Raw genomic sequence first — 26,875 nt, 5'->3', positions numbered from 1 at the left:
CCCACCACCATGCCCAGCTAATTTTTGCACTTTTACTAGAGACAAGTTTTCGCCATGTTGGCCAGGCTGGTCTCTAACTCCTGACCTCAGGTGATCTGCCCGCCTTGGCCTCCCAAAGTGCTGGAATTACAGGCATGAGCCACAGCGCCCGTCTAAAAAGAAAGTCAGCCTTATCCTGGATTAGTAAGTACAACCTATAAGTGCTCTTTCTTTATGCTTTTGAACAGGGGCCAGCAAACTACATTCAGTGTGCCACATCTGATTCATCTTCTGTTTTATTGGATTATAAAATGTTCATTATCTCTGGATACTTTTAACACCATAATGGCAGACTTGAGTAGCTAAGACAGAGACCATATAGCCCACAAATCCTAAATTATTTACCTCCTGGCCTTCTACAGAAAAAACTTTGTATGCCTGATCTAGAATTGCTTTGTCTAAAATAATAGTCACAAGCCACATGTGGCTAGAAAGCACTTGAAATGTGGCTAGCTTGAACTGTTGTGTAAAATACAACCCAAATTTCAAAGACTTAGTGTGAAAAAAAGAAACTTAATATTTCATTACTAGTTTGTTTGACTATATTTGAAATAATATTTGGAATATATTATGTTAAATACAATGTATAATTAAAATTAATTTCAACTGTTTCCTTTTATTTTAATTTAACTAACATTGTATTTCTATTAGACAACACTGCTCTATAAAAAAATTCAGTCATGTCATTCTCTGAAAAAGCAGGAAATACTATTTTTCTTTCCTAAACTGAGGCCTCTAAAATAAAGATACTTACAGTACATTTACTAGTATCATCATCATCCTTTTCTTCATAATAGAAGTAGACAAAAGGGATCCAGAAGAACACACAGAACAATATAACAGAATATAAAGCTGTGGAAATAAATAATAAACCAAGTTTTACTAAATACATATGTACTTAATCATAGTTATCTGTCTATATGTGTATATATATTCACTTAACAAATTCACTCCCCTGATTCCCTCTACTCATAACTCTTTCTATATAGCATATGATGCCCAAATAGCCTTCTCTGTCCCATGAACCAAGAGATCAACAGTACTATCAGAATAACAATCTATAATTCAAGTTAACTTTGCAGCAATTTTTTTTTTTTTTTTTTTTTTTTGACACGGAGTTTTGCTCTGTCGCCAGGGCTGGAGTACAGTGGCACAATCTTGACTCACTACAAGTTCTGCCTCCTGGGTTCACGCCATTCTCTCTCCTGCCTCAGCCTCCTAACTAGCTGGGACTACAGGTGTGCGCCACCACGCCTGGCTAAGTTTTTGTATTTTTAGTAGAGACGAGGTTTCACTGTGTTAGCCTGGATGGTCTCAATCTCCTGACCTCGTGATCCACCCACCTCAGCTTCCCAAAGTGCTGAGATTACAGGTGGCAATTTCTAACAATAGTAATAACTGGGTCCAGAACAATTGTGGCAGCTGACATATGAGCTCTTACTCTGTACTAACTACAATGCTGAGAACTTCCTATAAACCATCTCATTTAAATGAACTTTAACTTTTGTGTTCATTCCAACTTAAATTTGAGTACACTTGACACAACACTTGCTATTCCAGCAAGTTAAAGAAACAGCTATAAATAATATGGTCTTTTCGATATAAATAATTTTCTCATCTTAAGTTTAAAAAAATATGCAGTATTACACAACAAATCTTACACAAATCAAAACAGAGAAAAGGTAAAAAGAATAGTAGAACAGTAAAATTAGATTCTCTATTTACCCATTAATGGACACTGGGGTTGCCTCCAAATTGTGCAATTTGTGAATAACGCAGCTATGAACATGGAAGGACAAATAGCTCTTCATGATCCTGTTTTCAATTCTTATATTCAAAATTAGATTCAACACTAACTGATAGGAATTACTATTTATCTGCTTTTTTAAAAAAAAAAGTTAGATATGAAATACTTTTAACCAGTAGTCAGTCAAAATATTTTTTTAAATTCAATATAGAGTTTAAGTTAAGCCAAAGATATAGTACCTTTAACAATAAAAACAGAATAAGGAACATTTGAGACTTTAAGCCTAAGAAACCTGTTCTTAAAATCTGTATTTTCACATTCATTTGTTTATATGTATTCATGAAAAATAATAGTACCAGTATAATTATAGAAAGCAATTACAGAATGATAATCATTGTACTCCTTTATAAAAGAAAGCAACTGTTACCATCTCAGACCTATAAGGATGGCTACTAACAAAAAACAATAATAATGACACGTGTTGTCAAGGGTGTGGAGAAACTGAAACCCTGTGTGCTCCTGGTAGGAATGTAAAATGGTACAGCAGCTGTGGAAAACAGTACGATGTATCCTAAAAAAATGAAAACTGGCATTACACATGATACAGCAATTCCACTTCCAGGTATATGCACAAAAGAGTTGAAAACAGAGTCTCAAAGAGTTATTTGTACACCCATGTTCATAACTGCATGGTTCACAGTAACTAAAACATGAAAGCCACGCAAGTGTCGATTGATGGATGGATAGTGAGGCAAAATGTGGTATACATAAAACAGAATATTACTCAGCATTAAAAAGGAAGGAAATGATATATGCTACAACACAGATGAACTTAGCATAACTAGGACATTATGCTAAGTGAAATAAGCCAGTCACAAAAAGACACATACTATATGACTCCAGTATGAGGTACTGAGAGTAGTCAAAATCAAAGAGACAGAAAGTAGGATGGTGGTTGTCAGAAGGAGAGGGGAAAGGCAAAATAGAGAGTTACCATTAAAAAGGTATAGTTTCAGTTTTACAAGATGGGAAGTGTTATGGAGATGGATGGCACCAATGGCTGCATATTATGCATATATTTAATACCACTGAATAGTATACTTGAAATGGTTAAGATGGTTAAACAAATATGGAAAAATGCATGTTAGTAATGTATAATAAAATCTAAATTACTTATTGTGTTGGAAGAAATGACTTTAGAGTTAAAGAATTTTCTTAACATTTGCTAGCCTTATCTCATTTATCTGGAGGACACTTATGAAACAGCCCTACTACATGCAATACAGATAAAAGAAACTCAAATCAAATAGGACCCTAAATAATCAACAGAGGGGCAGAGTTAATTTATACTTAGCAATTACAAAATGTCAACATACTGAATTTGGCACTATAGACATTTAATGAAATTTATGCAGGCTTTTAATATTATGAGCAACTGATAGTGACAATAAATCTTTTAGGGCAGTGAATATTGGTGTTTCTACTACAAACCAAAGAATAGTGAGTTTTAACATTTCTATTGCAAATCTAAGAGCCAACAGACATAAACATTTATCTACAAGGAACTTAAACAAATTTACAAAAAATAAACAACCCCATCAAAAAGTGGGCAAAGGATATGAACAGACTCTTCTCAAAAGAAGACGTTTATACAGCCCACAAACATATGAAAAAAAGCTCATTCTCACTGGTCAATAAGAAATGCAAATCAAAACCACAATGAGATACCATCTCAAGCCAATCAGAATGGTGATTAAGTCAGGAAACAACAGATGCTGGCGAGGCTATGGAGAAACAGGAATGCTTCTACACTGTTGGTGGGAGTATAAATTAGTTCAACCATTGTGGAAGACAGTGTGGCAATTCCTCAAGGATTGAGAACCAGAAAATACCATTTGACCCAGCAATCCCATTACTGGGTATATACCCAAAGGATCATATATCATTCTACTATAAAGACACATGCACACGTATGTTTATTGCAGCACTATTTACAATAACAAAGACTTGGAACCAACCCAAATGCCCATCAATGATAGACTGTGAGAAAGAAAGTGTGAGACTGAAAGAAAATGTGGCACATATACACCATGGAATACTATGCAGTCATAAAAAAAATAAGTTCATGTCCTTTGCAGGGACATGGATGAAGCTGGAAGCCATCATTCTCAGCAAACTAACACAGGAAACAGAAAACCTAACATCTCATGTTCTCACTCATAAGTGGGAGTTGAACAATGAAAACACATGGACACAGGGAGGGGAACATCACACACCAGGGCCGGTTGGGGGGTGGGGTCAAGGCACTAGGGAGAGCATTAGGACAAATACCTAATGCATGTGGGGCTTAAAACCTAGATGATGAGTTGATAAGTACAGCAAACCACCATGGCACATGTACACCTATGTAACAAATCTGCACATTCTGCACATGTATCCCAGAACTTAAAGTAAAAAAGCAAAAAAAAAAAAAAAAAAAAAAAAAAAAACAAAAAACTGTAACAAGTATTCCAAAGTTTTAAAAACTTAAATACAAAATGCCATTTGTAAATCACCCTAAATACCATGCCAATATTGTGATTAAAATAATCAAATAAAATAATTTGTGTAAAATAGAAAAAAAAGAAACTGAATTAGCACAACAGACTTGAGTAGGCTGACAGCCTCACACCAAAAACTTTGATAAACTAATAGGTGGAGTAAGGTTTAGCTTCAGTCTGAGTATGCCACTTGTGTCTGTTACTTGGTGGGCTTGGCCTTTAGATAGCCAAACAGCCTAATGACTATTTTATAAGCATTCCTGGTGCTCCTAATCTTGTGTGATAAACAATCTTTTGAACACCTAAGTTACCATTATATTTAATTAGCATAGCAAAGTATAAGACAAATTCCTGTACCTCAATAAAAAGACAACCTTTTTTAAAAAATGGGCAGATTTCAATACTTCACTTTAGAAAATATACACAATTTCTGGGCATGGTGACTCACACCTGTAATCTCAGCACTTTGGGAAGCCGAGGCAGGCGGATCACCTGAGTTCAGGAGTACCAGGGCAGCCTGGCCAATATGGTGAGATCTCGTCTCTACTAAAAATACAAAAAAATTAGCCAGGCATGGTGGCAAGCACCTGTAATCCCAGCTACTCAGGAGGCTGAGGCAAGAGAATCGCTTAAAACCAGGAGGCAGAAGTTGCAGTAAGCCAAGATTGTGCCACTGCACTGCAGCCTGGACAACAGAGCAGGACTGCATCAAAAAGAACGAAAGGGGCCGGGCGCGGTGGCTCAAACCTGTAATCCCAGCACTTTGGGAGGCCGAGACGGGTGGATCGCGAGGTCAGGAGATCGAGACCAACCTAGCTAACACGGCGAAACCCCGTCTCTACTAAAAAATACAAAAAACTAGCCGGGCGAGTTGGCGGGCGCCTGTAGTCCCAGCTACTTGGGAGGCTGAGGCAGGAGAATGGCGTAAACCCGGGAGGCGGAGCTTGCAGTGAGCTGAGATCCGGCCACTGCACTCCAGCCTGGGCGACAGAGCGAGACTCCGTCTCAAAACAAAAAAACAAAACAAAACAAAACAAAAGAACGAAAGGGAGGGAGGGAGGAAGGGGGAGAGAGGGGGGGAGAGAGAGAGAGAGAGAGGGAGGGAGAGAAAGGAAAGAAAGGAAAGAAAGGAAAGAAAAGAAAGAAAAGAAAGAAAAGAAAGAAAGGAAGGAAGGAGGGAAGGACGGACAAACGAAAGAAAGAAAGAAAGAGAAAATATATACAATGGCCAATAAGCACATTTTAAAAGATGCTCATCACCGTAAGTCATCAGGAAAATGCAAAGTAAATCTAAATGGCTAAAATTAAACTGGCAATACCAAGTGTCAACAAGAATGCAGAACAACTAACACTATCATACTTTACTTGTAGGAGTGAGGTACAACACTGTAAAAAACTGTTTAGTAGTTTCTTACCAAATTAAACATACACCTGTCACATGACCCAACAATTTTCTTCCTCTAGCAATAAAGTACAACAACTTATGTTAAAGGACTTCTGCCCGGAGAAGCTTGGTTGATTCGCAGAGTCCAGGGCATTTATTGGAGACTTGCAAAACAAGCGTATTTGCCTAAATGACCAGCTTTGATTACCAAAGCTACAGACTCCAAAAAGGAAAGCAAGAATTCACCAAAAATCATGTTTTTGAACAATCTAAACTAGCCGGTAGTGCATGGTTCCATATACAGCTTTACAAAACCACCCTTCAATTAGTAACACAGAGAACACACCAAGGGCTAAGTTTCTGGTAGTCAAAGGTAAGCCACACAAGCAGGACTTCCCTGAAAACATACAAGCATTCAGCAATATTAGGTCTACTGCATTAACTCTTTCACAAGAATGATGTTTGGAGAAACATCATATGCAGTGATCAAAAACTGGAAATGATCCAAATGATCATCAACAAGTGGATGGATAAGCAAACTGAGTGATATATTCACATAAAAGATGATCACACAGCAATAAAAAAGAAACATGAGATACAGATGAATCTCATAGACCTTGTGCTGAATAAAACAAGCCCATACACAAGAGTACCTTTCTATCATTGAACATAAGGAAGTTCTAGAATTGACAAAACTAATCTGAGAAGTTAAAAAAAAATGGGGCAGCTATTGACTTAAGAGATGTATGGCAACCAAAATTCTCATGTTGCTGGTAAGAGTGCCCACAAAAGATTTTAGTAATCAACATCTGGGGAAATGAAGTGGAGAACAGACACAATTCTCAACAGACTATAATATCCCTCTAGTAGTCAATGATTCAAAATAGGTTTAAAACTGCTCTAAATATTTGTTTCCCTGATACAACCTTCTATGCTATCTTCTAATAATCTGACTGTTCTTTCTCAGTTTCCTTTATAAAGATTTCTTCTTTTAGTCCATAAATGTTGAACTGTAAAGAGAGAATTAAATTAACATTTATTTTATAACATTTATCATATGATCAGTTCTAATGTCAAGTTGAGTTTATATATCTGTAAATGGGGGGAAAAATATTGCTGCCTCCACTACCATGAAACAGGAAAAACTGTTTTTTTAAAAGATCTACATCAAACTCATAGCCATTTTCAAAGGTAAATTATTCTTGACTCTTAACAGTTATGACACTCTCATATCCTAACATCTCTCTAAAATAGGCTTTTACTTGTAAATGTTTTTGTTAAAAGACTGCTACTAGCAAATAAAAGATAAACAGATTTTGGTTTAGTAGACCCACTAACATCAAAGAACACATTAAGAAAAACATTTTAAGCCTCATGTCCATAGAAATTGAGCAAAATTAAACTCATGAAACAAGTTGGTTTTTTAAAACCACTTATCAAGAACTAGCAAAAACAAGTGAATAGAAAGCCACTTAAAGGTCATGGACAAAAACTGTACCAAAGAATACACAGTAATTCCTAAGATTTTTAAACATATACGAAGCAACAATCTACCTTTTAAAAGCCACATATCATTAAATTATAGCTCACATGAAAATTAACTTGGATACCTTAGACTTTTAAATTGTTAAATTTTTTTTAAAAAGTATCCTTCCTAACTACCAATGAAAATAGCTAACATTTACATCAGAACACAATGACAAAGAAAAACTTAGCCAATATTGTGACAGAATAATTAGTCATTACAAAGCTTTTTATTTTAGAGGTCAAAGCATAAAGATATTCTGGGAACTCTAAAAGCCTTCTAAAATTATCTATTTATCCAGCTGAAAAACTCGTGAGTCAAGACTGATAGTTGCATATCTACACCCATTTCCTTTCAGCTGGCATTACCTTTTTTGACCTTACCCCTTCCTGCTGCAGCCTATTTGAAACTGATACATGATGGCTTAAACTCTAGCACCATTTTAAAATCTGTGGTGACCCTAAGATGGAAATCATGTCCTAAGGATGGAAAGCAGAGAAGGAATGAACTTAGTACTCTCATGATGTTATGGCACTGCCATACCAGCCCTGGAGACCCTATCTCTATACTTACTTTAAGTAAGACTGAAATACTATATGGCTATTTAATCCAGGTACTTCTGAACTGCTAATAGCAGCCACATGAAATTCCTGAAACAGAATTTGGTACTAGAAATGGGCAAACTCAAATATTTATTCCTGAGCTATTCCAAGCCCTTCGTCATCTTGTCTGTGAAGGGTAAGTATAACAGATCTCAACTAACTTTTGCCGCTGAACATGGTAATATCATGAGGTGCCACAGAATCCCATGCATTCAAGATATACTTCTCCTTGCATTAACTGTGTAGCTGCAACCCTATTTCCCCTAATAGGGTCAATCACTCCATCTGATATGGTAAATATTCACTGGAATAAGAAGATCAAAGTGGCCTGGTAGAAATCATACCTTCTAATTCAAGGGAACCGTTATTTCATCCTATGGTGGAAGCACTCCCAGATACCTAGTAAGAATTATAAACCAGTATGCAAGGTAAGAAGCAAAAGTTTTGTGAGTAACAAACCACTGAAAATTACTAATAAATGAACTACTCAATATTGAATTAGGAATAATAGTGTAAACTTCTATGCTCACTTCTATTTCTTAGTTACCAGTAACAAGTATGTATTTTATGGGAGAAAGAGAAACATAAGTGCTCACTGGTCCCCAGCATTCTCTAAAATGTAGACAGATCTTTCAACTCATCTTACAAGGCTAGCAGTCTTAATACTCACATCTGACAAGAATAATAAGACAAAGAAAAAATTACAAACCAGTCTTACCTGCAAATTGATTTTTTAAAAGGATCCCAATTAAGAGAGCAGCAAATCAAATCCAACAATACATTTAAAAACAAACCAAAGAAAACCACAAAGATGGCCAACTGGGTTTATGCTAGGAATGCAAAGTTAGTTTAAGTATAATCTAGCCACATAGTATATAATATACCACTTGAAAGAATAAACCAAAACAAAATAAAAAAAGCTTTATATGATGATCTTATAGATACTTCTCTATCTTAATAGATACAGAAAAGGTCCCTTTAAAATGCATTCATTTAACAAATACCTACTATGTTCCAGCCATCATTCTATGGCGATGTATACAGCTAAATCAAAACAGAGAAGCCTCTCATGAGACTTAATTCTAGTGAGGAAAAGATACAATATTTAAAATCATAGTATGTACTAGTCAAATTATCTTTTAAAAATTTCTTAAATAAATAACACAAACAACCCAACTGAAAGTTACTTTAAGCAGAAAACTGAAGAAGCCAACTTTTTTAAAAACATACAATTTCATTCACAGATAAGTGAAACACAGACGAGTGAACTCTCATTTCACACTCACCAGACAAGCAAAAACTAAACATATATGACAATATCAAAGTTTAGAATATAGAGCAACTAGAAGACTTATGTTCTAATGAGAATTACATTAGTAAAAACACTTAGCAAAATAGCTTGTCATTATCTACAATGCTGAAGATGCATATAACTTATGATCCAGCCATTTGACTGCTATGTATGTACTCTGCACATATACAACAGAAAATATGTACAATAATGTTCACTGCACAATTTTAACAGCAAAAAACTAAATGTCCACACTGATTAATATGCAACATAGTCATACACAATGAAATTATACTTTCTTCAATAATGTGTATAAATGTCTGGAACATGAAGATGAATGAAAGCAAGCAAGCCATTTCACATAAAGTTCAGAAATGTAAAACTAAGTAAGAATACAACATGGTAAAACTGAAAGACAAAGCAAGGGATTAACACAAACTAAATTTAGAGTATTTCTAAGGGGGAAACAGAAGAAATGGCATCAGGAAAAACACAGGAGACTTCAAAATGACTACCTCAAACTTCACACTTTCTATGATCAATAAATAGTCTGCTAAGAATAAAAGTATATGTCAAGTAAACATCAAAGATGTTGATATTTGCAAGACTGCTGTGGTAGGCAGCTTCTAAAATGGCTCCTGATAACTCCGCTTCTGTATTCATGACCTGTGTAATCTCAGCTTGGGTGTGGGCTGGCACTAGTGACTCACTGCTAAGGAACAGAATATGAACAAAAATATTGGGATGTCACTTCTGAGATTAGGTGACAAAAAGACTGGCTTCCATCTTACTGCTCTATCCTTCTCTCACTCTGAGACCCCCTGGCTGCCATGTTGTGAGCTGCCCTATAGAGAAGTCCACGTGACAAAGAACTGATGTTACAGGCCAACAGAGAGAGAAATCCTGAGGCCTGTCTATACCCATGTGAGAGAGCTTACATGTCAACTCTCCCCGCTGTGGAGTCTTGGGATGACTGCAGTCTCACCAGACACCTTCCTTCTAGCCCAATAAGAGAACCTGACCGAGCACACCCAACTAAGGTGCATCTGGATTCCTCACCCAAAGAAACTGTGAAATAAAGTTTGCTGTTTTAAACTGCTAAATGTTGAGGTAATTTGTTACATGACAGTAGATAACTAGTACAACTGCTGACAGTATAGCAAAGTGAGTCGGACATCTGCTGTATAAGTACTAAGAATATACAACTTGAGAATAAAAATCATTTACAGGGTTGAACTTAGACTTCATATTCTGAAGAACAGTCGTTCTCCCCATGGATATTTTTGGTTATTTCCTCCTCTCAATGGTATTTATTCCAAGGCCATCTTTTTTTCACAACAACAAAAAATTGTTAAATAAAATGGTCAGACAAAAGGCTAAATAATTCATGCTATAATTCACAATTGTATAGCAACAAAGAATCACATTCCAATGTATAAGCCTTAGTCCTTCATAACTTTTTTTTTTTTTTTTTTTTTTTTTTTGAGACAGAGTCTCGCTCTGTAGCCCAGGCTGGAGTGAGTGGCGCGATCTCGGCTCACTCCAAGCTCCGCCTCCCGGGTTCACGCCATTCTCCTGCCTCAGCCTCCTGAGTAGCTGGGCGCCCGCCACCGGCCGCTCCGGCTAATTTTTTGTGCTTATATTTTTAGAGAGACTGGTTTCACCGTGGTCTAGATGCTCCTGACCTTGTGATCCGTAGCCTCGGCCTCCCAATAGCTGGCTGGGGTATAGACTACAGGCGTGAGCCACCCGCCCGGCCTTCATAACTTTTTAACCTCATTAACCTCATTTTTTTCATCTATGAATTAGGGGTAAGATTACAACTCTAGAAAATCAAATAATAAAAATGCAAATCCTCTAAGATTTTAAGTCATATTAATAGCAACTATCCTTTACTGACTCTCCATAATATACACAGAACTGTTATTATAACCTTCACTTACATTAGCTGATTCGATACTTTTCCCAACAATTTTGATGCAGTCTTCTGCATCTGGCTTCCTTCACTAAGCACAGGGATTGGGATTTTTCCTCTGTTAACAGATAATAAATATTTTCACCTTTGCAGCTTATACATCTCTGTTGCAACTACTCATCTGTGCTGCTGTAGCAAAGCAGCCATAGACAACACATAAACAAATACACAGACAGGTTTATAGAAGCCATGCCATAATTTGCTGACTTGTAACTTAGGTTGCTGAATATATTAATATAGTCCATTGTATGGGCATACTGCATTTTATTTAAACATTCACCAGTTGGACATTTGAATACTTTCCAGTTTGGGACTACTATAAAAATTGCTACTATGAACATCTTTGCCTAGACATTGCATTCATTCCTGTTGGGTAAATTCCTAGGAGTGAAACTGCTGGACCATATAGGAAATTCAGTTCAAACTGGCAGTGTTTCTGCTGGGGTGGCTGATTAGGTTCTTCTTGGTTCTTATCTTCACTAATCTACATTAGAAGTTACAAATGGCTGGGTGTGGAGGCTCATGCCTGTAATCACAGCCCTTTATGTGGCTGAGACAAGAAGATAACTTCAAGCCAGTAGTTCGAGACCAGCCTGGACAACACAGTAGAGACCCTGTCTCTACCAAAAAAAAAAAAAAAAAAGAAAATTACAAACTGTTTTCCAAAACAACCACACGATATTACGTTCCCAATAGCAGCATTCAAAAATTCTAGTTTCTCTATGTTCATGGAAGCACTCAGGTATTGTCTGTGTTTCTTATTACAGCCTGTTACAGACTGAATGTTGGTGTCCCTGTAAAATCCGTATGTTGAAACCCTAACCCAATGTGATAGTATTTGAAGGTGGGGTCTTTGGAAGGTAATTAGGATTAAATGAAGGCACAAGGTGGGATCCTATCATGGGACTGGTGTCCTTAGAAGAAGAGGAAGAGAGACTAGAGTTCATTCTCTGTCTCTGCCATGTAAGGACACAGCAAGAAGGTAGCCATCCACAAGCCAGAAAAGGGGTCTCCACCAGGGACTGAAATCGTTGACACCTTCATCTTGGACTTCCTAGCCTCCAGAATTGTGAGAAATGTTTATTGATTAGGTCATTCAGTATGTGGTATTTTGCTAGAGAAGCCCAAACTGACTGTAAGACAGATTTTGGTACTGGGAAGTAGGCTGCTGTCCTAACACATACCTAAAAATATGGAGGTCACTTTGGACCATGCCACTGGACAATTTTTTTAAAAGTAATGTTATAAAATAGCAAAGAACTTGGGAACTGTATTCTAGTGTTTTGTGGAAGGCAGTTTGCCAGTGATGACACTGAATATTTAGCTAAGGAGATTCCTAAGCAAAGTGTTGAAGAAGTGGTCTGATTCCTCTTGACTGCTTAGAGTAAAATGAAAAAAAAAAAGGAATTGTTAAGCAAAATGAGCCAGAACTTGAAGATCTGGAAAATTCTCAGCCTATCCACATTGCAAAAAAAAATGGAAAAGCTTGTTTTGAAGAGAACACTAAGGGTGTATTTGATAAGCAGATTAGTGAAGATATGAACCAAGAAGAACCTAATCAGCCATCCCAGCAGAAACACTGCCAGTTTGAACTGAAGGGGAAGAAGATGGGATGAAACGAAGGAAGGCTGATAGGCTTCTTGGATCCTACAGGACCAGATCACAAAGTTGTTTGGCTATAAAAATGTACTACTCTACAAGGCAAAAAAAGAAATGTTCCCAAAGGTGATTAAGAGATCAAGGCCGCATCCTCATTTCAAAGGGGGTGTGAGGGGATTGTCTAGGTTTCAACATGCCAGAGAATAGCTGCCTTGAAGCCTTGTGGGTACAACTCCTACCCAGCAGAGCCTTGAGGTTTAACCCTGTCCGGCAGAATGGTAGAGGCAGGGCCATCACCACAGTGAGTCCTGAAGGCATAGCATCAAACCAAAGAGGACTGTTCTTGAGCTATCTTAAAATTCTAATAGTATCTGCATTGCTAGGTTTTTTACTTTATGAAACCCTTTTTTCCTTCTGAATTTTCCCTTAGAATATCTATCCTATACCTGTACTGCCATTATATTTTAAAAGCAAATAACTTATCTGGTTTTAGAGGTTCACAGTCAGAGAAGAATTATGACTCAGGATAAATTTTATTTGTGATCACACACATACCTGATTTAGAAAATATTTAGACGAGACTTTGTACTTTAGAGTTGATGCTGCAACAACTTAAGGCTCTTGGGGCTGTTAGGATGGAATAAAAGTATTTTGCATAGGAAGGACATGAATTCTGGGCTTCCAAGAGTGGAATGTTATGCAGTAAGTTTGTCCTCCCTAAATTCATATGTTGAAGCCCTAACCCCAATGTGATAGTACTTGGAGATAGGGCCTTTGGAGGTAATTTAGATTCAGATGAAGGCATAATCTTGGGGCCCCTACGCTGGCATTAGTGTCCTTGTAAGAAGAGAAAGAGACCAGAGTACATGCGCTTTGATCGTCACCTCACACTCTCTCTCTACGCCATGTGAGGACACTGTGAGGAGGTAGCTAGCTAGCTATAAACATGAAGAAGGCCTTCATTACAAACCAAATCTGCCAGCTCCAGAACTATGATAAATACATATTCATTAAGACTCCCAGTCTATATTTTGTTACAGCAGCCTTAACTAATAAGACAGCATTCTAGTTGATATGCTAGTATATCTCATTGAAAACATAAATTTACATTTCCCTAATCATTAATGATGTTGAAGATCTTTCTATGGGTTTGTAAGCCATTCATAAATCTTCCCTGGTGAAATGCCTATTCAAATATTTTGCTTATTTTTTAATTGAATGGTTTTATTAATGATTGGTAAGATACATTCTGAATATAAGCCCTTTACGATTTATACATGATTTACAAATATGTTTGGTTTGTCTGTGGCTTATACTTATTTTTGTTTTAATTGTGTCTTTTGAAAGACAAAGATTTAATATTGATGAAGTACAACTTATTAAGGTTTCTCCTATGAATCACGCTTTTGGGGCCATAACTAAGAACTCTTTTTCTAACTTAAGGTCACCAAGATTATATCCCTTAATTTCTTTTCTTTTTTTTTTTTTAATTTGAGACGGAGTCTTGCTCTGTAACCCAGGCTGTAGTGCAATGGCATGATCTTGGCTTACTGCAACCTCCGCCTCCTGAGTTCAAGAGATTCTCCTGCCTCAGCCTCCCTAAGTAGCTGGGATTACAGGAGCCTGCCACCATGCCCAATAAATTTTTGTATTTTTAGTAGAGACAGGGTTTCACCATGTTGGCCAGGCTGGTCTTGAACTCCTGACCTCAAGTGATCTGCCAGCCTCAGCCTCCCCAAGTGCTGGGATTACAGGTGTGAGCCACTATGCCCAGCCTCCCTTAATTTCTTCTAAAAGTATTATACTTTTACAGCTTAGGTCTATGATTGAATTTTGAGTAGGTATAAGGTAAGGGACAAAAAAAATCATTTTTTGCATATAATAGTCCAAATTTCCCAGCAAAAATTTTTTAACTGAATGGAATTAAACTGAATTGGCACAGCTGTTGAAAATCAACTATGAATATAAAGGTTTATTTTAGGACTCTGAATTTTATTTCATTGCTCTATATGCCTGACCAACTGCAATACGATAGAGTCTTGTTTATTGAATTTTATATTACATTTTGAGATCTGAGGATGTAATTCTCTAATGTCATTTTTCTTTTCCAAAATGTTTTTTTGGCTACTGTAGATCCTGTTGACTTCCACATAAATTTTAGGATTGGCTTGTCAGTTTTCAAAATATTTTAAAAGTCTGTGTGATTTTAATAGAGACTGCATTCAACTTATAGGTCAGTTTGAGAGAAAACTGATATAATTGCATCTTTACAGCATTGTGTTTTCAACCCCATGGAATTATTTAAATCTTCTTTAATTTCTATCAGCAATTTTTCTGTGGTTTTCAGTGCAGAAATCTTATAATTTTTTGTTAAATGTGAAGTACTTTTTTCACCCTTTTGATGCCTTCTGATTAGAATTGCTTTTCACTTTATCTGAATTGTCTGTTTCTAGTTTTCATATCAATCTTATACTTGTGATCCTGCTAACCTTACTTACTGGTTGTATTTGTCCATATATAGGTTCCCTAAAATTTTCTACCTATAGAATCTTATATCACCTGTGAAAGTAAGACAGTAATAATTCTTCTTTTCCAGTTTGGATGTATTTACTTAAGTAAATATTTAAATAACTAAATAATAAAAATTAATATTTAAGTAAATTTATTCATTTAATTATGTATATTTATTTATTTATTTAGACTTATCACACTGGCTAGAATCATCAGTACAATGTTAAATAGCAGTGTTGAGAGCAGACATAGGTATCTTGCTCCTAATCTCAGAAGAAAAGTATTCAATCTTTCACCCCTGAGTATAATGTAGCTGTAGGTTTTTCATAGATGTCCTTTGTCAGCTCGGGAAGTTCCCCTCTGTAACTACTTTGCTGATAATTTTTAATCAATGATAGATACTGGAATTTTTTTTGCATCTATTGAGATGATCACTCATTTCTGTACTATGTATGTTAACATGTATGTTAAGTAAATTAATTTCTGGATAGTAAAGCAACCTTACTTTTCTGGGATGAATTCACTTTTGTCATAGTACATAATTCTTTTTATGTGACTCTGGATTCAGTTTCCTAAAATTTTAAGAATTCTGTGTCTACATTCATGAGGTATATTAGTCCATAGTTTCCCTTTCTTGTGATGTCTTTATATGATTTTGGTATGAAGGAAATAATGCCCTCAAGTGAGTTGGGAAGTGTTCTTTCATCCTCTATTTCCTAAAAAGGTTGATAAAGGATTGGTATAATTTCTACTTATGATACACAAATAGAAATTGGTATAATTTCTTATTTAAATATATAATATGTGAAATTCTTCACATATTCCTTATGTGAAGCGCTACTTCTTAAATCAGTTATGGTAATTGATTCAATTGGAAAATTGTCTAGGAATTTATCCACTTCATCTAATTTGTTGGTACAAAGTTACTCAATATTCCTCTGTAACCCCTTTAATTTCTGCAAAGTTGATAATGCCACTTCTTTCATTCCTTGTTTTGATAATTTATATCTTTTGTCTCTTTCTCTCCCCCTTCCCTGATGCTCTAAGTCTAGCTAAAGATTTGCTGATTTTTATTTTTTTTCAAAGAACCTAGTTTGGTTTGAATTTTCTTTATTGTTTTTCTGTTTTCTACTTCATTGGTGTCTGCTCTGACCTTTATTTTTCTTCTGCTTATTTAAAGTTCAGTTTGCTCTTCTTCTTCTGTTTTCCTAAGGTAGAAGTTTAGGCAGTTGAGAATTATTCTTTAACAGAGGGGTTTAAAGCTGCAAATTATCCTCTGAGCTCTGCTTAAGCTATATCCCATAAATTTCAATATGTTACATTTTTATTTTCATTTTGTTCAAAACATTCTCCAATCTGCCTTGTGATTTCATCTTGATCCATGGGTTATTTAGAAGTATGTGGTTTAAATGCCAAATACTTGTGGATTGCCAAGATTTTTTTCCATTGTTGGTTTCTAATTTAATTATATTATGATTGGAAAATGCACTTTGTATGATTTTTAATCCTTGTAAATTTACTGATAATTATTTTATAACCTATTAGATAGTCTATACCGAAGAATGTTCCCCGTGTGCTTTAAGTCAATTGTGTTCTGCATCCATTGGGATACAATTTTCTGTATTTGCAAGTTTATCAATATTGTTGTTTACATCTTCTTAGCCTTCACTGATTTGCTAATTGTTCTATCAAAAAACAATTATTTCCTAACCAACAAAGAGTTGGTTACTCAAATTTCCAACTAATATTGTTGAATTATCTATTTCGCTTATCAATTCTGCCCATTTTGAATTTGTGTATTTTAAAGCTCTGTTAATAGGTGCATATATAATTTTTCTGTCATTTTAATGATTAACCATTTTATCATTATGAAATGTCCCTGTTTGTCTTAAAAGTCTATTTTATTTGATATTAATATAGTCATTTCAGCTGTCAGAGTTACTATTTGCATGGTATCTTTTTCTACCCTTTTCTTTAACCGTTTACTATTTGTCCCTGAATCTAAGGTGTTTCTCTTATAGACAACACATTGACGAATATTCATTTGTTGATCCACTATGACAATCTCATTTGATTGGGGGTAGACTATTTACATATAATATAACAATTATTGATATGGCTGTAATTACATTTGCCATTTTATCCTTTATTATGTCTTTTTTGTTGTTCCAGGCTTCTCCTTTACTACCTTATTTTGTATTAAAAGTTATTTTCTACATTACCAATTCCTGACTTACTTTATAGATATTTATAGATATATAAAATAAGTATATTTTTGAGTCATTTTCTTAGTGATTGCTATGGGGTTACACTACATACCCTAATTTATCACAACTTACCTTCAATTAGTATTCACACAATACAGGCAAAATATATTTTTTTAAAAAACTTGCTCCAAAATAGCTCTAATACTTCTTTATCTTTGTGCCATTCTCATCATATATTTTATGTCTATATATTATAAACCCTAAACCCAGCATTTACTATGCTATAATTATTACTTTATACAATCTTAAATCTTTTACAAAGGTAAGAAAAGGAGAAAAAATATAGTGCCTTTATATTAAACATTAACCATTATAATTTCTGATTTCTTTCTTCCTATGCATTTGGTTTACTGCCTAGTATCATTTCCTTTCATCCTTAAAGACTTACTTTAGCATTCTTGTAAGAAAGGGTTTCTTGTAATGAATTTTCTCAGGTTTTATCTTGGAATGTCCTATTCCACCTTCATTTTTAGAGGATTTTAGAGGACACAGAAATCTTTATTTTTTTTCTCTTTTCATTTTAGTGCCCTCTGGAATCCACTACTTCACATTAGAAGTTAGTCACTAATCATAAAGATGCTGTCATGTAACTTTTTGGCTACTTTTAAATTTTACTCTTTGTCTTTGGCTTTTAATAATTTAACAATGATTTGTCCAGGTCTGTATCTCTGCTTTTTCCTACTTGGGCTTCACTGAGCTTCTTAGATGGATAGATTGCTTTTTGGCCATGATTTCTTCAAACTTTTTTTCTCGCCCTCTTCTTTCTCTTTTCATCCTGAGATTCCCATCACACATACACAGGTAAACTTGATGCTGACCCACAGATCTCTGTGGCTTTATTGATTTCTCTTTAATCTTCTTTCCTCTCTGATCTTCAGATTAGATCATCTACCTTTGAAATTCACTGATTCTTTCTTCTGTCATGTCAAACCTCTGGTAAGACCCTCTAGTAAATTTTTCACATCAGTTACTATATTCTTCAATCTCAGAATTTTCATTTTGTTGTTTTTAAAATCATTTCTATCCCCTTTTTGAACATCTCTATTTGTCACACTTTCTTTTCATTCTTAGTTTACTTTGCTGCTTTGAACTGATTTACAATAGCTGCTTTGAAGTCTTTGCTAAATGTAATGTCTAGAAATACTGTTTCCACTATATGCTGTTTTCCTTAGCATTGTTCATGTTTTCCTATTTCTTTGCATATTTTATAATTTTATTGAAACTGGATATGTTAGACAATATGTTGTAGCAACTCTGTATTGTGCTTTTTGCTCCTGAGGGTTGCCTCTTTAATTTCTTCGTTCACTTATTTGGCAGGGTTAAGTCTGTAAAATCTGTTTTCCACAGAGCGTGTAACTGATGATGTCTCTATTTTCTTTTAACTATGTTTTAGGTTTTTTTTTTAATTGTTATCCCAGCTCAAAAAAAATATTTATTTAAATTACTGTTTTTAAGCCTGGCTTCCTAGGGATTGTTCCTGTGTCTATATAGCTTAATAATCAGACAATAACCAGAAAGAAACTTTGCTCAAACTCAAGCCAGTGAGGCTTTCAGCCCTTGCCAATGAACCTGCATATTGGTAGAAGAGTGTATTAAAAGTTCAGCCCAATTGTCTCTGGCTTTTCCTTTCCGGTCTCCTACACACATGTGTAGAGCCTCTAAGGCAGCCAGGAGTACATGACGAGGTTGGACCCTCTCCAGTCTCCAATACACATGTATGCAGCTTCAGTCAGACATACGCTTGTCCCAATTATGACCACAATCCCATGCTAGTAGAATCCTGGATCCTCTCCACTCACCTGATTCCAAGATTGTCACTTCCATAAACAACAGCACTAGAAGTGAGCACCACCCAACTGAGTGAGTCCCCTTCTGAGAGAGCAGTACAGCTGTAGGTCCTCCCTGGACCCACCCTGCCCTGGCAGATCTTCTGCAATAACCAAGCTGGAAGTTGGGGGTAGGGAAACATAACAGCCCTAGGCTGAAATATAAGAAACTACCACTGTCTCTTAGCAGTTTTTAAACATAAACACTTCTCAGACTGTTGTATGTTTTTCATTGATTGCTAAAGTACCAAAGTTGTTTTCTGTTCAGTTTTGTCCAACTTCGTATTTGTTTTCTGGTGAGAGAATCTGCCAATTTTCATACTTGGCCATGTCTGAAATCCCACCCCACTCACTCAATCTTAACAACACGGAAGTACACATTATTCTCTCTCATTAACAAAGTAAGAAATTCAAGTGAGTTTCCCTAAATTACACAGAAAATAAAAAATTTATTAATTTCACAAATATTTGAGCACCTACTAGGTGCCAATATCTGTTCCTTGTGTTTAAATTGTATCAAGGACCAAAAGAGATAAAGATTCCTGCCTTAGCACAGTATAAATTCTAGCAAGGGCATACAAACAATAAACATAACTAAATTATGTAATGCATCAGAATGTGATTAAAGGCTGTAAAGAAAAAAATTAGACTAGGATAAAACGAGCCAGAGATGGAAGGTAGGCCACATTCACAGGTAACATATAACCAAAGATTTAAAGGCGACAGGAGTTAATTTTAGTCAAGTAAATAACTAGAAGAAAAGCATTCTAGGCAAAGGGAACATAAAGCAAAGGGTATAATGTAGGAGTGAAACTGAAATGTTCAAGGAACATTAATAACAACATTAATATAACAGTGATGGAGAGATGTACTAGATATCTATTACCATGTAACAGGCTACTCAAAACTTAGTGGTTTAAAACTGTATTTATTATCACAGATTCTGTGAGTCAAGAATATGAGCACAGTTTAGCTGGGTCGCCAAGCTCAGAATTTCTCCCAACGCTGCAATCAAGATGTTAGCCAATGCAGCAGTTACCCCAAGGCTTGACTGGGGAAGAACCTGCTTCCAGGTTCACTCACTGAGTTTTCGGCAGGATTCAGTTCCTCACTAGCTGTTGGCTGGAGGCTGCTATCAGTTCCTTGCTATGTGGGCCTCTCCATAAGGCAGTACACAAAGTGGCGGCTTGCTTAATATGAGCAGGCCAGAGAAAAAGGGAAAAGGAGTACAAGCAAGACAAAGTCACTGTCTTCTACCTAATCTCAGAAGTGACATCCTATCAGCATCATTTTAGCCACATTCTCTTTGGCAGATGCAAATTTCTAGGTCCAGCACACATTCAAAAGGAGGGAATTATATAAGGGCATGAATATTAGGAGGTGGACAGCATTGTGGGCCATCATCAGAGTTTGCCTAGCACAGCAAAATAGTAGATGAGGACAAAGAAGTTTGTGGGGTGGAGAAGAATGTCAGATCACATAAGGTTCTGCAGGCTTCAGTAATGACTTTGTCATTTCCTGTGAATTACATGGGAAGCTACTTCGGGGTTTTGAGCAGATAAGGAACAGAAGTGTCATAGTTTTAAAGAATCACTCTGACTGCTATATTATGAATAAAACAAAGGTAGAAAAGACAGGCTTCTGTGATAACCCCAAAACAGACAATGGTGTCTTAGGATTATAGCCAGAAAAAAAAAGGTAGTGAGAAGTGGTCAGATTCTATATAAATTTTGAAAATCAGGCACAAGGGAATTTCCTGCCATATTTGACACAAAATGTGAAAAAGTAAAGATTCAAGGATGACTCCAAGGTTTTCAGCCTGAGAAACTCTATCCTTCTTGTTGCTATCCACTACAAGAAAAAAAAAAAAAAAAACTACTGTATGACAGATTAAAGGTCAGTTGCTTTAGAAATGTCCAATTTGAGATGTCTTTGATTTTTTGGTAGAGAGTTCTGTAACAGTTGGACATAGTATTGTGAAGTTCCAGAGAGGTCTGCACAAAGATTCAAAACTAGGAATTGGGCATATAGGTAGTATTTAGAAGGAAGCAATGGTATAAAATCACCAAAGGATTAACTGAAACAGAGAACAGGTTCAAGGATTAACCCCTGGGACATACAAATATTTTAAAAGGTCAGAAAAAAGAGAAAGAACCAGCAAAGGAAACTCGAAAGGCATAACCAAGAACATAAGAAGAAAAACCAAGAACATATGTCTCAATCTCCAAACTCTGGAGTATGAAGGAAGGTTTATGATAGTAATGTGACAAATCAGCAGTTCATTTAGAGACAAAAAGTACAAGTTACACTAGTTTTAAATCCAAGAGATCACTTGCTTTCTTAGTATTTCCAATTGGAAACAAATTCTTAGGCTACTAGGTCTCTAGAGATTATCTAGATAATCTCTTGAGCAAACTTAACCAGAAACCACTTAGAAAACATCCCCTATAATTAAGAATACTTTCTTTTAAAAAGGGGGAAAAGGGGCAGGAGACAGGAGACAACTGTATCTTATAAAACAAGATTGTATAAAAAGGATTTTGAAGCAAACAAATCTCAAAATTAGTCTATCTTGTCTGGAAAAGCACTGAAATATATTATTAGAGATGTTTTCAAAACAATAGTGTCAAGAAAATTGAAACTTGATGAGATACTAGTCAGTTCTTTCAATATTAGCTTTCCTATATCATTGCACTAATAGAGAAAATTTCTCTTGTTCTCTTACCTGATTTGAACAAACAGCAGTGAATAACACCTATTTAGCACTAATCACATGTCACACTCCTAACATTATGAAGTAGGTACTACTTTATCACCATTTCACAGGTGGAGAAATCACAAAGAAGTCAAATGACTTCAAAGGTCTCATGTACTCTTCTCAAGTTAGATTCTAGGTGTTGTAAACCCTACTATGATTTGAATGTGTCCCTCAAAGTTTATGATAATTACCCAATATGGTAGTTTTGGGAGGTGGGGCCTAACGGTGTTTGGGTAGTAAGGGGGACCGCTCATGAGTGGATTAATGTCATTATCATCTGAGTGGGTTCATTATAAAAGGATGTGTGTGCCCTCCTCCGTTGCCCTTCTGCCATGGGATGACAGCAGGAAGGCCCTTACCATATGCCAGTTCCTTCATCTTGAACTTCCCAGCCTCCAGAACTATGAACAATAAATTTCTGTTCCTTACAAATTACCAAGTTTTGAGTATTCTATTTTAACAGCACAAAACACACTAAGATAAATCTAAGTTCAAAATACATAAAAAAGTTTCCAGATACAAATTATCAGCACCTAATCAATAGGGAATGAAGAGAAACTTCCAAAAAACTCTCTTAGCTGCTCTAAAAGTCTGGCATAGAAACTGGAACTGAAAAGTTTCCCAATCCATCTTATTCTCCCTTAGTTCCATAACTTAACTCATCTAAATATGTATACACTTTGACTCACTCCAATTTTACTACAAAATTGTTTAACAGCCAAACAAAATTTATTAAACATGTAATAAACTGGAATTTTTTACTATGAACATCCTTACAATGGAAAACAATGCAGTAAAAATCTTTTAAATGTACATACATAATATCTTCTTAACAGCTGCATTTGAAAAAATCAAGCATTGTCAACAACCCCATTTTTCATCCACACTAGCATGGATAAACAAACTATGCTATGTTAATATAGTAATACGAATCAACAGAATTCTGTTGCCTGCATCAATATAAATGTTTCAAATATAGGTGTTACACACTAAAGAAGCCAAACACAAAACACTATGATATGATTCAATTTACATCCACACACAAGATGATAGCCTGAAAACCAGTGTCAAGAGAAGAAAGTCTATGTGGGTTATATGGTTTGGCTCTGTGTCCCTATTTAAATCTCATTTTGAATTGTAATAATCCCCGTGTGTCATGGGAGGGATCCTGTGGAAGGTAATGGAATCATGGGGACGGGTATTTCCCATGCTGTTCTTATGATAGTGAATAAATCTCACAAGATCTGATGGTTTCATACAAAAGGGAGTTCCCCTGCACACACTCTTGCCTGCCACCATGTAAGAGGTAACTGTGCTCCTCTTCACCTTCTACCATGATTATGAAGCCTCCCCAGCCATGTGGAACTGTAAGTCCATTAAACCTCTTTTTCTTGATAAATTACCCCGTCTTGGGTATGTCTTTATTAGCAGTAGGAGAACAGGCTAATATCATGAGGAATTGATAGGCCAACTACAGAAGAGCTGAACAAAAATAGCCTCAAATGATTCCTGCTTAGGGTTTGGGATAGTTTTAATTCATTTACCCTCTGCCTTCCATTAATTTCTTTTAAAGGAATTTCCTTTTACTTAATGTTTTATCTCACTTCTTATTTTTGCATATATGCAGAGGTTGTAGAAATAGGGAGAGCCCAAATATAAAGATAAAAATAAATTTGAAATAAAAACAATTTAGATAAAAGGCTAAAACACAGACAACATAAGGGATAAAAGGACTGCATAGTAGCCTTAAATATGAAATTAAACAGAACTCAGAAGTCACTGCTAAGCCTGCATAACAGGTCTAAATGCAAAATTAAACAAAACTCAGAGCTAAGAAGTCACACAAGGGCAGTTTTATAAAAGAAAATAGTAGGCTGAGTGTGGTGGCTTATGCCTGTAATCCCAACCCTTTGAGAGGCCAAGGTGGGAGGTCTGCTTGAGCCCAAGGAGTTCAAGGTTACAATGAGCTATGATCACGCCACCACACGCCAGCCCAAAATACAGTGAGACCCTGTATCTGTCTGTCTGTCTGTCTGTCTATCTATCTATCTATCTATCTAGAAAGAAAGAGAGAGAGAAAAAGAAAAGATTGAAGATAAAGATGAAAAACTAAATAAAATATTCAAAAGAAATAAAAGGTACAAATCCTTAACGTTTCTGGGGTGGGCATAACCTTCCCAGATAAAGGAGTTTCCTGATCATAGAATCCTTAGGTGTGCAGGGAATAGGATGGAAATAAACAACTTCACCCTCTCATGCTTCAACAATCTCCAGAAAACTGTATCTGCTTTGTAAGTAGCTAGAGGATTATTAATAACTAACCAGGCCAGGCGCGGTGGCACAAACCTGTAATCCCAGCACTTTGGGAGGCCGAGACGGGTGGATCGCGAGGTCAGGAGATCGAGACCAACCTAGCTAACACGGCGAAACCCCGTCTCTACTAAAAAATACAAAAAACTAGCCGGGCGAGTTGGCGGGCGCCTGTAGTCCCAGCTACTTGGGAGGCTGAGGCAGGAGAATGGCGTAAGCCCGGGAGGCGGAGCTTGCAGTGAGCTGAGATCCGGCCACTGCACTCCAGCCTGGGCGACAGAGCGAGACTCCATCTCAAAAAAAAAAAAAAGAAAAAATAACTAACCAACAGCTGGGGAGTGTTCACAAGAAGCAGCAGCAGGCAGCCTGATTTCTGCCAGCTTCTCAGAACAAAACACCCCAAATTCCATTAATATAACAGAAGATCCTTAAAAATTTGGTTTCCAGACCTCAGGATTTGCAGAGATCCTTTCAGGGTATTCACAACATCGAAACTATTTGCATAATGATACTAAGATGTTATGTGCCTTTCCACTATGTTTACAGTTAAACTAATGGTGCAAAACCAACAGTGGATAAAACTGCTGCCCCTTAAGGAATCAAGATAGTACACTCAAATTATGCTAGCAGTCATTGTATTCTTCAGGGAGGAGGGAGATTTGAGCCTTTTATTCATAAAAGTCCCTTTTGAAGCAGTAAAAATTCTGTGTCCACATTTGCATATATTTCCTTTCAATATTCTGTTTGACAGGAAATACACATAAACCATGCTGTACTTGTGTCTCACAATATCTCAATTTTGTTTGCGCTTTTTCAGTTGTGAGCTACACTAGCCACTTTTTTTCAAAGAACATCATTTTTACTTGAAAGAACAACTGACAGATAAGCAGTGGTTATCCAGACTTGAGTATTAGACAGGCTTTCTCAAAAATGACAGTCAGACTGTCACTCCAAAGGAAATAAGTGACAGTATTTGTTACCAATGATAAAACTGAAGCTTTCAAGAGAAAATTAGAATGTTGGAAAACTTGAATCTATCTTTGAGTTTTACAGCTTCTCAATACACACTTTTCTGATAAGAATAATGGCGATATTAACAAATGTGGTTTTTTCAATGTATAATGATATGTGTCAACACTCGGAAGACCTATACTATTCACTGAACAAATATTTTCCAAATGAATAAGGCATAATGTCAACTGTCTTATTTGGCATTTGACAAACGGACAAAAGATCCATTCAAAGTGCAAATGGGTCAATAGATTTCAATGTCACGGAGTATGAAAAAGCAGTGAGACTATACATTTGAATCAGTAGTTTGAAAGTAGTTAACACTCCTAAACAATTTCATTGAGGAAGATGACTAAAACTTCTTCAGAAGTTTTAAGAGTTTAAACCTTTTTGATCAGTTTCTCTTCTATGGAAAACTAGCATCTAAACTAGCACCTAAGAAAACTTAGGAAAAACCCTGCATTAGTAAGTAACTCTATGAAGGAAAATATGTACACAGCTTACTCTAAGTTATCATGAAGTAAGCATCTACACATTAATCTTAATACTCTAGAAAAGAGATTATCACATGATCTGTTGACAGAAAGCTCTTCTTTTGAAAACATACATGGAACCCAAACATAAAAGACAATTAAAGCATAAGCAGGTCCCATGGAGTCAATGTTTAGCCTCCTTATCCCTCAAACCTTTATCTCATTGCACATGCACATGAGACATCTTTAGAAAAGCCACTGACTTAAGCCACTGCTTTCTAAACTTGGCTGTGCTAAAATCAGAATCAGCACCATTAACTTTTCAGTAATAGATTCACAGGCTGCCTATCACAACAAAGTATATCAGAATCTCTCTGGATACAATCTACCATTCCGTATTACTTTAAATGTCCCCAGTGGGCAGGCACAGTGGCTCACGCCTGTTATCCCAGCACTTTGAGGCAGGCAGGTCACTTGAGGTCAGGAGTTCAAGACCAGCCTGAGCAACATGGCAAAACCCCATCTCTACTAAAAATACAGAAGTTAACTGGGCATGGTGGTGAATGCCTGTAATCCCAGCTACTCAAGAGGCTGAGGCAAGAGAATCACTTGAACCCAGGAGGCAAAGGTTGCAGTGAGCAGAAACTGTGCCACTGCACTCCAGCCTGGACGACAGAGGGACGCTCCATCTCAAAAAAAAAGGGATCTGGGCAAAATGAATGGCTCACATCTGTAATCCCAGAACTTTGGGAGGCTGAGGCAGGAGGATCACCTGAGATCAGGAGTTCAAGACCAGCCTGGCCAACATGGTGAAACTTCATCTCTACTAAAAATACAAAAATGAGCCGGGCATGGTGGCATGTGCCTGTAATCCCAGCTACTAGGGAGGCTGAGGCAGGAGACTCGCATGAACCCAGGAGGCGGAGGTCGCAGTGAGCTGAGACTACACCACTGCACTTCAGCCTGTGCAACAAAGCAAGACTCTGTTGCCAAAAAAAAAAAAAAAAAAAAAAAAAA

General features: G+C 36.4%; 1 protein-coding gene across 1 annotated transcript in view; it reads right to left on the bottom strand.

The window, feature by feature from the left end:
• LMBRD1 (LMBR1 domain containing 1) overlaps positions 1 to 26,875 on the bottom strand; it is a 131,405-nt gene that overhangs the window by 83,867 nt on the left and 20,663 nt on the right. Inside the window, exon 4 of the mRNA XM_017859762.1 lies at positions 794 to 891. Coding sequence (XP_017715251.1) covers positions 794 to 891 — 98 coding nt within the window. The remainder of the gene's footprint in view (positions 1 to 793; positions 892 to 26,875) is intronic.

This window comes from Rhinopithecus bieti, unplaced genomic scaffold (assembly GCF_001698545.2).
Source record: "Rhinopithecus bieti isolate Rb0 unplaced genomic scaffold, ASM169854v2 scaffold_50350, whole genome shotgun sequence".
NCBI classification, from domain to species: Eukaryota; Metazoa; Chordata; class Mammalia; order Primates; family Cercopithecidae; genus Rhinopithecus; species Rhinopithecus bieti.
Note: the sequence above shows the minus strand (reverse complement) of the source record. Positions and strands in the feature narration are given on the sequence as shown.